Source organism: Nerophis lumbriciformis, linkage group LG24, assembly GCF_033978685.3.
Source record: "Nerophis lumbriciformis linkage group LG24, RoL_Nlum_v2.1, whole genome shotgun sequence".
Classification (NCBI taxonomy): Eukaryota; Metazoa; Chordata; class Actinopteri; order Syngnathiformes; family Syngnathidae; genus Nerophis; species Nerophis lumbriciformis.
In genome coordinates, this window is record NC_084571.2 from 21,649,318 (window position 1) to 21,662,500 (window position 13,183).

Below are 13,183 nucleotides of genomic sequence, written 5' to 3' on the forward strand. Positions count from 1 at the left end.
TCCATCTAGTGGTACACCAAATTATCACAAAAAAAATATTCAAACATAGTGTTACTGTTCAAACTGTGTGCCATGCTACACTGGGCAAAAGTATTACATACAATTGTTAAATAAAACCTCTGCCTTGTTTTGATGAATATTTAAGCATACTACACTACTGTATTTTAATGTTGCTCATTGTGGTGGTACTTGGAGAGCCAAGTGTTTTCTGAGGAACCACTGAGTTAGACTTGTTAAACGATTAACTTAAGCAACAGAATGTGAATTGAATGTTGTTATCTAATCAATTCAATATAATAATTGTTTTGCAGAGCTGATCAAGTAATCGGATAAAACACACTCAATGCATATTTTAGGGGAATACTTGAAATAACCAACACATTTTCTCTTTGCCATAATCCTCAGTCTTATTTTCTACGAAATGCACATCATCAACATTTGAATTGCACTTTTAACGTGTGCATTAAAAAAATACAAAATAAAAGCAGCCCACCTTCGCAAATGTCTTCTCCGGTTTTGCCACAAAATGGGAAATAGAAGTGTTTCAAAATATTAGTTCCATCTGTCACAATTGTTTACCACTACAACTACTACTACACACAGGGAGCTGATAGTAAGTCAACAAGAGTTGTGGTTGCTCACTCGGAAAAACGCTGCCCTATAGCATTTTAAGATGATTGCAAGTCACGCGTCGGGAGTTGTTTGCAATGTTAGGACCATCAGTGCTAAATATTATTGACTTATCACTTTCCTCTGTCACTGTTCCCCTAGCATTCAAAAAAAGTGGTTATTCATTCTCTGCTCAAAAGACCTAACCTCGACCCTAACCTCCTGCTAAACTACCACCTGGTGTCGCACCTCCCCTTTATATAAAAAATTATCCAAAAATGTAAAACACTTAGCGTCTAACAAACTCTGTGAACCCTTTCAGTCCGGTTTCAGGGCAAATCACTCTACGGTGACAGCCCTCGCAAAAATGACTAATGATCTATTGCTAACGATGGATGCTGATGCGTCATCCATGTTGCTGCTTCTTGATCTTAGCGCTGCTTTTGATATGTTCTAATAAAATGTTATGATCGAAGGTATCAAAACACGTATGGTATGTCAGACTTAGCCTTTTCTTTGTTTAACTCCTATCTTACTGACAGGATTGTTATGATAATTATGTATAAGTTATCACACAACTCTTATGCTTAAAGGCCGTTGCTATAGTTAAATAAAGTTGATTTGATTTGATTTGATTATCAATTGTGCTGAAGTTGTACTTTTCTATCTGTGCAAAGGCACAACTTGAAATCTTGCTTTGCGAGTTGTCTCGTAGCAGCAGTTTGTTTACAGACCCTGCCTGCTGACAGCCAAGGACGGACATCGAGTACCTCAACGCAGGCAAAACAGAGACAGGGCGAAATCACGAGTGTCAGCACATTTCCATTCTGAATAATTATGTATTGTGCTTGCATTACCCCTCTTTTCAGAAGCAGCCTCAATGATGTTAACTAAGGACCTCCCGAATAAATAAAGGAGCACGTGAGACTGTACCTTAGAGCGTAGGAGGAAACTGTAACTGAGTGTACAGCCCAATACGTCTCTCCTCATGAGCAAAATTCAACTCTGTCTCTGCTTGATTCCCTCTTCTTGTCTTGTGTAATAGATAGTTCAGTGTTCGGTGTAGATGCAGTGCGTCTCCCATAACAATGTGACATCGGACTATGTTAAGGTAACGTGCGGAGTTCCACAGAGTTCGGTTCTTGGCCCTGCACTCTTCGGCATCTACATGCTGCCGCTAGGTGACATCATACGCAAATACGGTGTTAGCTTTCACTGTTATGCTGATGACACCCAACTCTACATGCCCCTAAAGCTGACCAACACGCCGGATTATAGTCAGCTGGAGGCGTGTCTTAATGAAATTAAACAATGGATGTCCGCTAACTTCTTGCAACTCAACGCTAAGAAAACGGAAATGCTGATTATCGGTCCTGCTAGACACCGACATTTATTTAATAATACCACCTTAACATTTGACAACCAAACAATTACACAAGGCGACTCAGTAAAGAATCTGGGTGTTATCTTCCACCCAACTCTCTCGTTTGAGTCACACATTAAGAGTGTTACTAAAACGGCCTTCTTAAATCTCCGTAATATCGCTAACATTTGTCCCATTGTGTCCACTAGCAACGCTGAGATCATTATTCATGCGTTCGCTACGACTCGTCGTAATTACTGTAACGTATTATTTTCATGTCTCCCTATGTCTAGCATTAAAAGATTACAGTTGGTACAAAATGCTGCTGCTAGACTTTTGACAAGAACAAGAACATTTGATCAAGTTACGCCTATACTGTATATACCTATATACATACCTATACTGTATATACTTTTAAATACCTATCTATATATATAGTCGTGGTCGAAAGTTTACATACACTTGTAAAGAACATAATGTCATGGCTGTCTTGAGTTTCCAATCATTTCTACAACTCTTGTGTTTATTGTGATAGAGTGATTGGAGCACATACTTGTTGGTCACAAAAAAAAACTTTCATGAAGTTTGGTTCTTTTATGAATTTATTATGGGTCTACTAAAAATGTGAGCAAATCTGCTGGGTAAAAAGTACATATACAGCAATGTTAATATTGTCCCTTGGCAAGTTTTACTGCAATGAGGCGCTTTTGGTAGCCATCCACAAGCTTCTGGCAAGCTTCTGCTTGAATTTTTGACCACTCCTCTTGACAAAATTGGTGCAGTTCAGCTAAATGTGTTGGTTTTCTGACATGGACTTGTTTCTTCAGTAATGTCCACACGTTTAAGTCAGGACTTTGGGAAAGCCATTCTAAAACCCTAATTCTAGCCTGATTTAGCCATTCCTTTACCACTTTTGACGTGTGTTTGGGGTCATTGTTCTGTTGGAACACCCAACTGCGCCCAAGACCCAACCTCCGGGCTGATGATTTTAGGTTGTCCTGAAAAATTTGGAGGTAGTCCTCCTTTTTCATTGTCCCATTTACTCTCTGTAAAGCACCAGTTCCATTGGCAGCAAAACAGGCCCAGAGCAGAATACTACCACCACCATGCTTGACGGTAGACATGATGTTCCTGGGATTAGAGGCCTCACCTTTTCTCCTCCAAACATATTGCTGGGTATTGTGGCCAAACAGCTCCATTTTTGTTTCATCTGACCACAGAACTTTCCTCCAGAAGGTCTTATCTTTGTTCATGTGAAAACAAACAAACTGGCAGCTCAGTTGCCAGAATTTTACTGTAAAATGCACATTAGTTTTTTTTACTGTAAATAAAAAAACAGCAATTTTAGAGTCAAATTTTTGGGGACGGCGTGGCGTGGTTGGGAGAGTGGCCGTGTTAGCAACCTGAGGGTTCCTGGTTTGATTCCCACCGTCTACCAAATTAGTCATGTCCGTTGTGTCCTTGAGCAAGACACTTGGTACTTTAACTTTAACTTGAACTTAACTTCACCCTTGCTCCTGATGGGTCGTGGTTAGGGCCTTGCATGGCGGCTCCCGCCTTCAGTGTGTGAATGTGTGGGTGAATGTGGAAATAGTGTCAAAGCGCTTTGAGTACCTTGAAGGTAGAACAGTGCTATACAAGTATAAGCCATTTAATTTTGGTATCTGAGCTGCCAGTTTGTTTTTTTTGTTTTTTACCGCAAACTGTAGTTTTTCGGTGTATTACTGTAAATGCCAAAACGGCACCACAGTTTATTACAGGTTTTTTTCAAAGCCACAGAAAGTTTCACAATTTTACCATGAAATCTATTGCTACTTTTACGTTGCACAATTTGATGGATAACTTGCTTTGAAGTCATTATTATTAGTATTTATTTCTATCTAAAAAATGGTTTGAATGTTTGATCATATTTTTGCATAATTAGACAATATTTAAGTTAACATAATTTGTGATTACATATCTTTTTTTTCTCTCAAAATAGAAAGAAGGAATACATTTAGTAAGAAAAGTTACAGTACTTTATTGATACATATTATTTCCAGGCTTTCGAGGGCCAAATCCAATGAAGTGGCGGGCCACATCTGGCCCCCGGGCCTTGACTTTGACACCGGTGCATTACACTCTCCACATCACGGTACCTAAACCTGCGGGACGCACGCAGGAAAAGCCTCGGTCTGCGGGAGGGGTCTGCACATGCATATGCATGACGCTGCGACTTATCAAAGGGAATACGCAAGTAGGCGCGCCTCTTTGATTCCGCTCAACGGGAAATGCAAAGACGGACCCGCCATAATCTCCGGCTTTCTTCCCCCGTAATCCCGCAGTTTTAGCCCCGTAATGAGGAGTGGGAGCGTGTTGCGTAAACCCGGACAGTGTGTGTTTAAGACTGAGGGTGGGGTTAGGGTGGGTATGCATGCATTTTTCTTTGCCATTATTACTGCCTTATATAGCCTCTCTGCACACACACACACACACACACACCACACACACACACACACACACACACACACACACACACACACACACATGGCAGGTGCGTCCTCCTCCCTGCCAAGAGATGAGATTGTCGGCCTTTTCCGGTGGGACTAAATGTGTGTGTGCTCATTAGAATTGCCTAAAGTCCTGCTTGGTTAGAGCTTAAAGAGACCCAATTTTCCTGTCACTCTATTGGCAGCCCTCTTAAGTGCTGGACGCTGCCACCACAACAGCATCAAATCACCAATTGATCCGGTAGTGCTACTGAGCCGCCAAGTGGAGCGTCTGCAAACTTCATCATGCAAGCCGCACTTTTCAAGTTGCATGCGTTGCACATGGAAAATGAGAGGAAAGACGCACTTTTTCTTGTATGCGCAATAATCCATCATGCGCGTAAATGCACTGCGCGTCTTGTACTCACCGTCAGTCATGGTGGTCTTCATGGTGTACAATCCAAGCAGTTTTGCAGGCAGAAATCCCGGAGGTTTAAAAGGGGTGGAAACTTTACCCCCGTCCGTGGCTGCACCCGAGCTCAGTCATCGGGGCGACTTGACGTCGAGAGTCCGAGATAAACATCCAGTTTGGAATAAATGCACCAGGGAAAAAAAAAAAAAAAAAAAAGCTCCGAAGAGGACCTGGAGGTGTGAAAATAGAAGAAACTATGAAGACAAGATCGAATCCATGTTTTTTTTTTGTTTTTTTTTTGGTGTGTTTTTAATATCCTGTCAGTGCGCGCCTGTGCTGTATTTCCCTCCAAGTCCGGAGAGCGTGGATGCGCATGGATGCTGCGCGCCACAGTGCGGGAGGATGCTGGCGCGGGTGGGGGGGTGGGGGAAGGGCGGGGCTGCGAGGGAGGAGACACGAATTCAGAAATAAATGTTTTATATGTCTGCATCACGCTACTAAAATGTCCATCCTATCATCTCCAACGCAGCCAAACAAAGTCAATGATTATCTCCCGCCGTGCGTAATTTCTGCCCGGCTGCACACAATCCCTAAAGTTATTTTTAGACTCCATAATCCCCAACGGGCACATTTTTTATGTATTTGTTTTATTATTAGTATTATATTTGTTTTTTTATATGATTATACACTACATTTTTTATAGCTTCTTCGCTCGCATGCTCCCCGATGCATGTTTCATGCGCAGGTGGGCGGTGGGCTGTCTCGCGTCGGAAGGTGACGTGAGGCGAATTGATGTGGATCGGACGCGAGGCTGCAGCCACGCACAGGCACGCACCTGCATGCACAAATAGCCCGCCAAAAAGCCATCCTGTAGCCCGGGGTATATCCTCCCTGCGTGGACGGAAACACGGGCAAGAAAAGAAAAAGAGTGAGATGATGGAAAAAAAAAAAAAAAAAAGCGGCTAATGAGGCCCTAAATACATAAGTATAATGCATTATAATAGCTTTTGCATCATATATAATGAATGTAGACTCGTGCATGTGGTGGCACTGGCGTGAACCTGCGGTTAACGTCGTGGGGATGTCAGCAGAGTCCTATTTTTAGCACTCCACCTCCCCCTAGCGGTAGGCAGCAAAACACCTTTCTACTCTACTCCAATGAGATCCTGTGAAAGAAATGCTGCCTTTAGCAGCAATAACAATATTCTAATGGGGTTGATCCACAAAACCCAAACAGCAGTGAAGTTGTCACGTTGTGTAAATGGTAAATAAAAACAGAACACAATGATTTGCAAATCCTTCTCAACTTATATTCAATTGAATAGACTGCAAGGACAAGATACTTAACATTCGAACAGGTAAACTTTGTTATGTTTTGCAAACATTAGCACATTTGGAATTTGATGCCTGCAACATGTTTCAAAAAAGCTGGCACGAGTGGCAAAAAAGACTGAGAAACTAGAGGAATGCTCATCAAACACTTATTTGGAACATCCCACAGGAGAACAGGCTAATTGGGAACAGGTGGGTGCCATGATTGGGTATAAAAGCAGCTTCCATAAAATGCTCAGTCATTCACAAACAAGGATGGGGCGAGGGTCACCACTTTGTCAACAACTGCCTGAGCTAATTGTTTAAGAACAACATTTCTGAACCAGCTATTGCATGGAATTTAGGGATTTCACCATCTACTGTCTGTAATAACATCAACAGGTTCAGATAATCTGGAAAAAATCACTGTAAGTCCCAAAACCAACATTGAATGCCCGTGACCTACGATCCCTCAGGCAGTACTGCATCAAAAAGCGACATCAGTGTGTAAAGGATATCACCACATGGGCTCAGGAACATTTCAGAAAGCCACTGTCAGTAACTACATTTGGTCACTACATCTAAAGTTAAAGTTTAAAGTACCAAAGATTGTCACACACACTAGGTGTGGTGAAATGTGTCCTCTGCATTTGACCCATCCCCTTGGTCACCCCCTGGGAGGTGAGGGGAGCAGTGGGCAGGAGCGGTGGCCGCGCCCGGGCATTGTTTTTGGTGATTTGTATTTGTATTCATCTGTAAGTGCAAGTTAAAACTCTACTTTGCAAAGCCAAAGTCCTTTATCAACAACACCCACAAAACGCCGCCGGCTTCGCCGGGCCCGAGCTCATCTAAGATGGACTGATGCAAAGTGGAAAAGTCCACATTTCAAATTGTTTTTGGAAACTGTGGACGTCCTGTCTTCCGGATCAAAGAGGAAAAGAACCATCCGGACTGTTATAGGCGCAAAGTGTAAACGCCAGCATCTGTGATGGTATGGGGGTGTATTAGTGCCCAAGGCATGGGCAACTTACACATCTGTGAATGCTGAAAGGTACATACAGGTTTTGGCGCAACACATGTTGCCATCCAAGCAACGTTCTCATGTACGCCCCTGCTTATTTCAACAAGACAATGCCAAGCCATGTGTAACAACAGCGTGGCTTCGTAGTAAAAGAGTGTGGGTACTAGACTGGCCTGCCTGTAGTCCAGACCTGTCTCCCATTGGAAATGTGTGGGACATTATAAAGCGTCAAATTCAACAACGGAGACCCCGGACTGTTGAACAACTTAAGCTGTACATCAAGCAAGAATGGGAAAGAATTCCACCTGAAAAGCTTCAAAAATTGGTCTCCTCAGTTCCCAAATGTTTACTGAGTCTTGTTAAAAGGAAAGGCCATGTAACACAGTGGTAAAAATGCCCCTGTGACAACTTTTTTGCAATGTATTGCTGCCTTTAAATTCTAAGTTCATGATTATTTAAAAAAAAAACAACAAGTTTCTCAGTGTGAACATTAAATATCTTGTCTTTGCAGCGTAATTAATTGAATATAAGTTGAAAAGGATTTGCAAATCATTGTATTCTGTTTTTATTTACCATTTACACAGCGTGCCAACTTCACTGGTTTTGGGTTTTGTACATTGACCACTGCAAAAATACAAGACTGAGGACGCTAGCAAGCGTGGAGCTAAACAAAACATAAAATGTCACCAATGGTGAAAAACGAGGAATGCTAGCGTGTACAAAATCAGTGAAGAGAAAAACCAGGGGAACGTAAATGTTGCCTATCGCAAACATTGACCCAGCAACTATTGCTGGGTGACGGGAAACTATAAAGGGGAGTGATTAACCAAAACACCTGGTGGGAACACTAATTGCTAAAGTTAGACAGGTGAGGAGAATCAGTGCCCATGGAAACCAACAGAAAACAAGGAAAGGGTGCACCTAGGGAACAGACTAAAACCGAAAAACTACCAAACATAAATCATGCCATGACCCGGGAAACGGATCATGACATAACCCCCCTTCCCTTAAGGGACGGATACCAGACGTCCCAAACTAGAAACCCCCCCACCCCCCAAAAAAAACAGAATAAGTCCAAAGTCACGGGAGGGTGGAGGGAGGACTTGGTGGTGGGCCGCCAGGCCATGTGTCCCCGAAGCCACCTGGGACAAGTCAGGTGGCGGCGGTGAGTAGATTGTCGCCGCCATTGTCGAGGCGGGCGACCTCCGAACGGCCATGTCTGTGGCCGTTGAGGAGGAGGACGAGACTGGCGCCAGAACCTCAGCAGTCTTTAAGTCCTGCATCCAAGTCCTGGGCGTCGCTGCTGTTGGCGCCAAAGGCGTCCATGAAAAGTCCAGAGACGAGGAGGTGGGCGGCGGCGTGGTGCGGCCCGCCAGACACGAGGAGGTGGGCGGCGGCGTGGTGCGGCCCGCCGGACACGAGGAGACGTCGTGGCCGTGGAAGCAGGAGGCGTCGTCGCCGTGGAAGCAGGAAGCATCGTCGCCGTGGAAGCAGGAGGCGTCGCCGTGGAAGCAGGAGGCGGCGTCGCCCTGGAAGCAGGAGGTGTCGCCGTGGAAGCAGGAGGCGTCGCCGTGGGCGGAGCCAGAGGCAAAGCAGGCGGCTCATTTGCCGGCGTGGGCGGAGCCAGAGGCGAAGCAGGCGGCTCGTATGCCGGCGTGGGCGGAGCCAGAGGCGAAGCAGGCGGCTCGTCTACCGGCGTGGGCGAAGCCAGAGGCGAAGCAGGCGGCTCGTCTGCCGGCATGGGCGGAGCCAGTGGCGAAGCAGGTGGCTGGTCTGCCGGCGTGGGCGGAGCCAGAGGCGAGGCAGGCGGCTCGGCTGCCGGCGTGGGTGGAGTCAGAGGCGAGGCAGGCGGCTCGTCTGCCGGCTTGGGCGGAGTCAGAGGCAAGGCAGGCGGCTCGTCTGTCGGCGTGGGCGGAGTCAGAGAAACAGGTGTCTGCATACCCACTACCAAGCCACACTGTATCTCACTCTCCAGCCCTTTCAGCACCCTCTGGTACCACTCCTCCATCCATGCTGTGCTGTACTTCTCTGGAGGATCCCCTTTGCTTGGCAGCGCTGGAGCAGGAAGTGGGGCCGAAGCCGACAGCGCCCCCGCTGGAGGAGAGGTAGGCAGCAACCTCAGTGGAGGTTGGAGGTCTGCTTGCCCCGTTGACACACTACCAGCACTGCTCCCCCCCCCCCTCCCCTCAGGAAGAAGATTCCAGATGCTAGATGGAGCTGGTGGGGGGAGCGCTTATGCGAGTTTGGCGGGAGCAGAGGGCACGGGCGGGTGGGTTCGAGGAAGCCTGGGAGCTGGCCTTGTGCGTGTGCGCGGCTCGCGCCTTTCTGGACACGTGCCTGCAGGTGGTGTCTGAGGGGAGGAGAAGCCGCACGGGAAGAGCCTAGTAGTCAGCGTTGGGGGAAAAGTGTCCATTTCGCACCCCTCATACGCATGCGCCTCTGTGCCGGCCCACTGCCAGAGCCTTCGCTTACCGCGTGGCTTGAGAGTGGGAGAGGAAGCGGGTCTCTGCTTCCGTCAACTTAGCCATCAGCTGTCCCCATGCCACCATAGCGTCGGAAGGGAGATCTTCTTCCGAACGCTCTGCTTCGTCCTCGCCTTCCCACGGCTGGGTGTCTGCCTTGAGCTCCTGGAGGATCCCTTGTTTGTCCTTGTTGGAAAGGAACACTTCGTCTGGCTGGGTCAATCTGTTACGTTGTGGTCGCATGACTGTGCTGGTAGCGTTCCTTCCAAGGCAGAAGACAAGCAGGAGGAGCGTGCAGGTAAGATTAAAGTATTTTTAATAAATAAAAGGCAGGACAAAAATACAAGACTGAGGACGCTAGCAAGCGTGAAGCTAAACAAAACACACAATTTCACCAAGGGTGAAAAACGAGGAACAGACTAAAACAGAAAAACTACCAAACATAAATCATGCCATGGCCCGGGAAACGGATCATGACATATAGTTTGATTTAGCATGCTCATTTATTCATCTAGCCTATTTCTATTCATTTGTCCATCAGTAAAATATTTTTAAAGACTACTCCAATTGTTTAGCTGACTATTTATACCTGTGTGTAGCATTGCATTAGTGTTTTACAAACTTCTCATCTTATTCTACAGAATAAGATGGACGATGTCCAACTTTGAATAATCAAAACATTGTCAAAATTTCCAAACTTCCCGTGGTAAATTTCCGGAAAGTTTCCACCCCTTTGCAACCCTAGTGACGCCTGACTCCATTCCACCAATCAAAGGGCAGTCACATGACCGCACTCAAAAACGGCACACTGTAAAAAGTGACACGAGGTCACAACTCTCGAACGTTTACTTCTAAACTTTGAAAAATATTCACACTTCAGCCAACAAGAATTCCACTTCCAACCCCCAAAAAATGTTTGCGGTAAGTTGTAGATGTTTTTTGTTTACGTTTTAGCGGCGCTTATGCTAGCATTAGCCCTGTTAAAACGTCTATAATGACTGTGAAATGGGCCTCTTTTGTGGTACATGTTGTAGTATCTCTGTCACACACACACACACACACACACACACACACACACACACACACACACACACACACACACACACACATGCACACACACACACACACACACACACACACACACACGGCAACTACTGTCATGCGAGTACTATTTAAAAATAGCGACTGAATAAATCCCGAGTTACTCACCAAACGTGCTTCTGTGGCTGTATCTCTCCATGATTATCACTGCATTGAAGTGTTGTTTGTTATTCCCCCGTAGTAGTAGTTGCTGTGTGTCCGTTATAGTAGGCTTTGCTACCTCGATTAAATTTCCGACATTCGTGTACATCTCGAACCATTAAAGAAGGAAGCAAGGTAAAACAGCGTAAATAACGGAACATTAATTTCTTTCATAAACGTTCATAAAACAGCAAAACAATCAGTAATAAGTAAGACTGGGTTCAGAATGCAGTACTTTTTTTGGTACAGACCGAATCTCGCCAGTTATACCCGACGCCGATTCACGTAAATCCAACGGGGCCATGTTACAGCATGTTACAGCAGCACTGAGAACGGGTTCGGCCAAACTACCGCAAGGTAATTTTGCAATTTTTGCAACAGTAAAAAACACTCCAATATAAATAAAGTAAGGCTCCCCTTTCACAAAAATGCACTAGCTTGATGCACTAGCTTGGCTTTGCTATCAATATGCTACTGGTTAGCATTAGCGATTTTTGAGGTAAAATTTAACACCTCCAAATTTGTTAATGAAAACTACAACTAAGACGCACGCTACAATCTAGCATCTGGACAATAATTACAGTATTAACACTTTTTAGGGCGCAACAAAAAACACCATGAACTATACACTTCTGCCGTCTACAGTAAGATGTTGGACTGTAACTTCCTGTCATCCTGGCAAAATAAGACTCAGAAATGTGATGATAAAACAAAATATAGTAACTGGCCAGCCGTTTACATAATCAGCTCATTTTTAATTGCTGCATCAAAAAATGAGACCATTTCCTTTTTTTTTTTTCTTTTTCTTTTTTTACCGTAATATTTATTTGAGTTTTAAAGAAACAAATATACAATATATAAACTTGATTGAAAATAAAAAATACAGGTATCTGAACTAAATAAACAAAACAAAAGTAGAATAATTACATTTTGTTTATAAATAAATAATGATAAGAAAAAAAAACATTTTAATAATCATAAAAACACATAACAAAACATGCTTGTGGGAATCTACTGTAACATGCAAAGATGCATGTTACAGTCAAATAGTTGCTACGTCATAAGTACAATACTTACAGTATTAACACTTTTTAGGGCGCAACACAAGACTAGACAGCAAACACTAAACTGACTAGCCAACAATGCCATAAACTGTGCATCATTGCCATCGAATGTATTGGACTTGTAACTGTAATGGAGACACAGAAATGTTGTATATAAAACAAGATGGTGTCTCTGTAGTGGCTGCTGGTTGCAGGAGCTCTGTGTCTTGTGTCCTCTTTTTGTATTCTTGATGTTTTCCTCTTATTTTTATGTTTTTATTTCGGTGCAAGCCCCATCGAGACTACGCTCTAAGGGCCGGTACTTTCGTGACTTCTGCGGTGCCTTTTGGTGCTCTTTTTATGGACTTTTGGATTCGCCTCGGGTAAGCCTTCTGGGCATGGCCATGTCTGCACCGGAGACCAGCTGCTGGAAAAGAACGTGGTATATGTGGGTGCTGAGATGGTGTTTTTGTTTTGTTTTGTTGTTTGTATATGCATGGTGCAATCGTATAGGCGCAATATGTATTATTTAATGCTATTTAGTTTTTGTTTTTGTTTTAATGTAGTAGCTGTACTTAGAAAAAAAAAGCCTATAACTATAAAGTTATTTTCCATTTAACTTCACCAGTTTTAGATTAATTTTATTCAAAATCGCTGAATTTTCACATTTGCCGTTCAAATACTGAGAAAAGACGGTGTGGTGAACAGCAGCCAGTTGAGGCACGTCACTCATTTGTGTCTCACCATGGATTGCGGACTCGGCTAACTGCTGGCCTGCTGTGCAGGTAAATAAAGTGGTCCTCGTGTAAACTGGTGCCTCCGTGTTTGTTATTTTGTAGTTACATACAGTATAGGCGACATTTATAAACCCTCGGTTACACTTTTTTAAATAGATTCAATCTTGCACGTGGAAAGTTGAAGTGAGGGCTTTAGTTGATATAACACTCCCGTCAGGGGGTTCATTAATCTAGCACAACAGTGGCGCATGGACTTCATTTATAAGTAAAGGTAAGACCATAATAACGTTTTTTTATTAAATGTGCTTTTTTGTGTGCTACAGTATGTATGTGTAAACTTAAAGTTAAGTTAAAGTACCAATGATTGTCACACACACTAGGTGTGGTGAAATGTGTCCTCTGCATTTGACCCATCCCCTTGTTCACCCCCTGGGAGGTGAGGGGAGCAGTGGGCAGCAGCGGCACCGCGCCCGGGAATCATTTTTGGTGATTTAACCCCCAATTCCAACCCTTGA

At 44.2% G+C, this 13,183-nt stretch overlaps 1 protein-coding gene across 2 annotated transcripts in view; it reads right to left on the minus strand.

Annotated features, from left to right (window-relative positions):
- rtn4r (reticulon 4 receptor) overlaps positions 1–13,183 on the minus strand; it is a 181,960-nt gene that overhangs the window by 165,235 nt on the left and 3,542 nt on the right. The window contains exon 1 of one of the 2 annotated variants that reach the window (XM_061981801.1): positions 4,869–5,206. The exons of the other annotated variant lie outside the window; for it this stretch is intronic. Within the exon in view, the coding sequence (XP_061837785.1) occupies positions 4,869–4,890 (22 nt within the window). The 5' untranslated portion in view covers positions 4,891–5,206. Of the gene's footprint in view, positions 1–4,868; positions 5,207–13,183 lie in introns of those variants that run through there. 2 annotated transcript variants of the gene reach the window in all.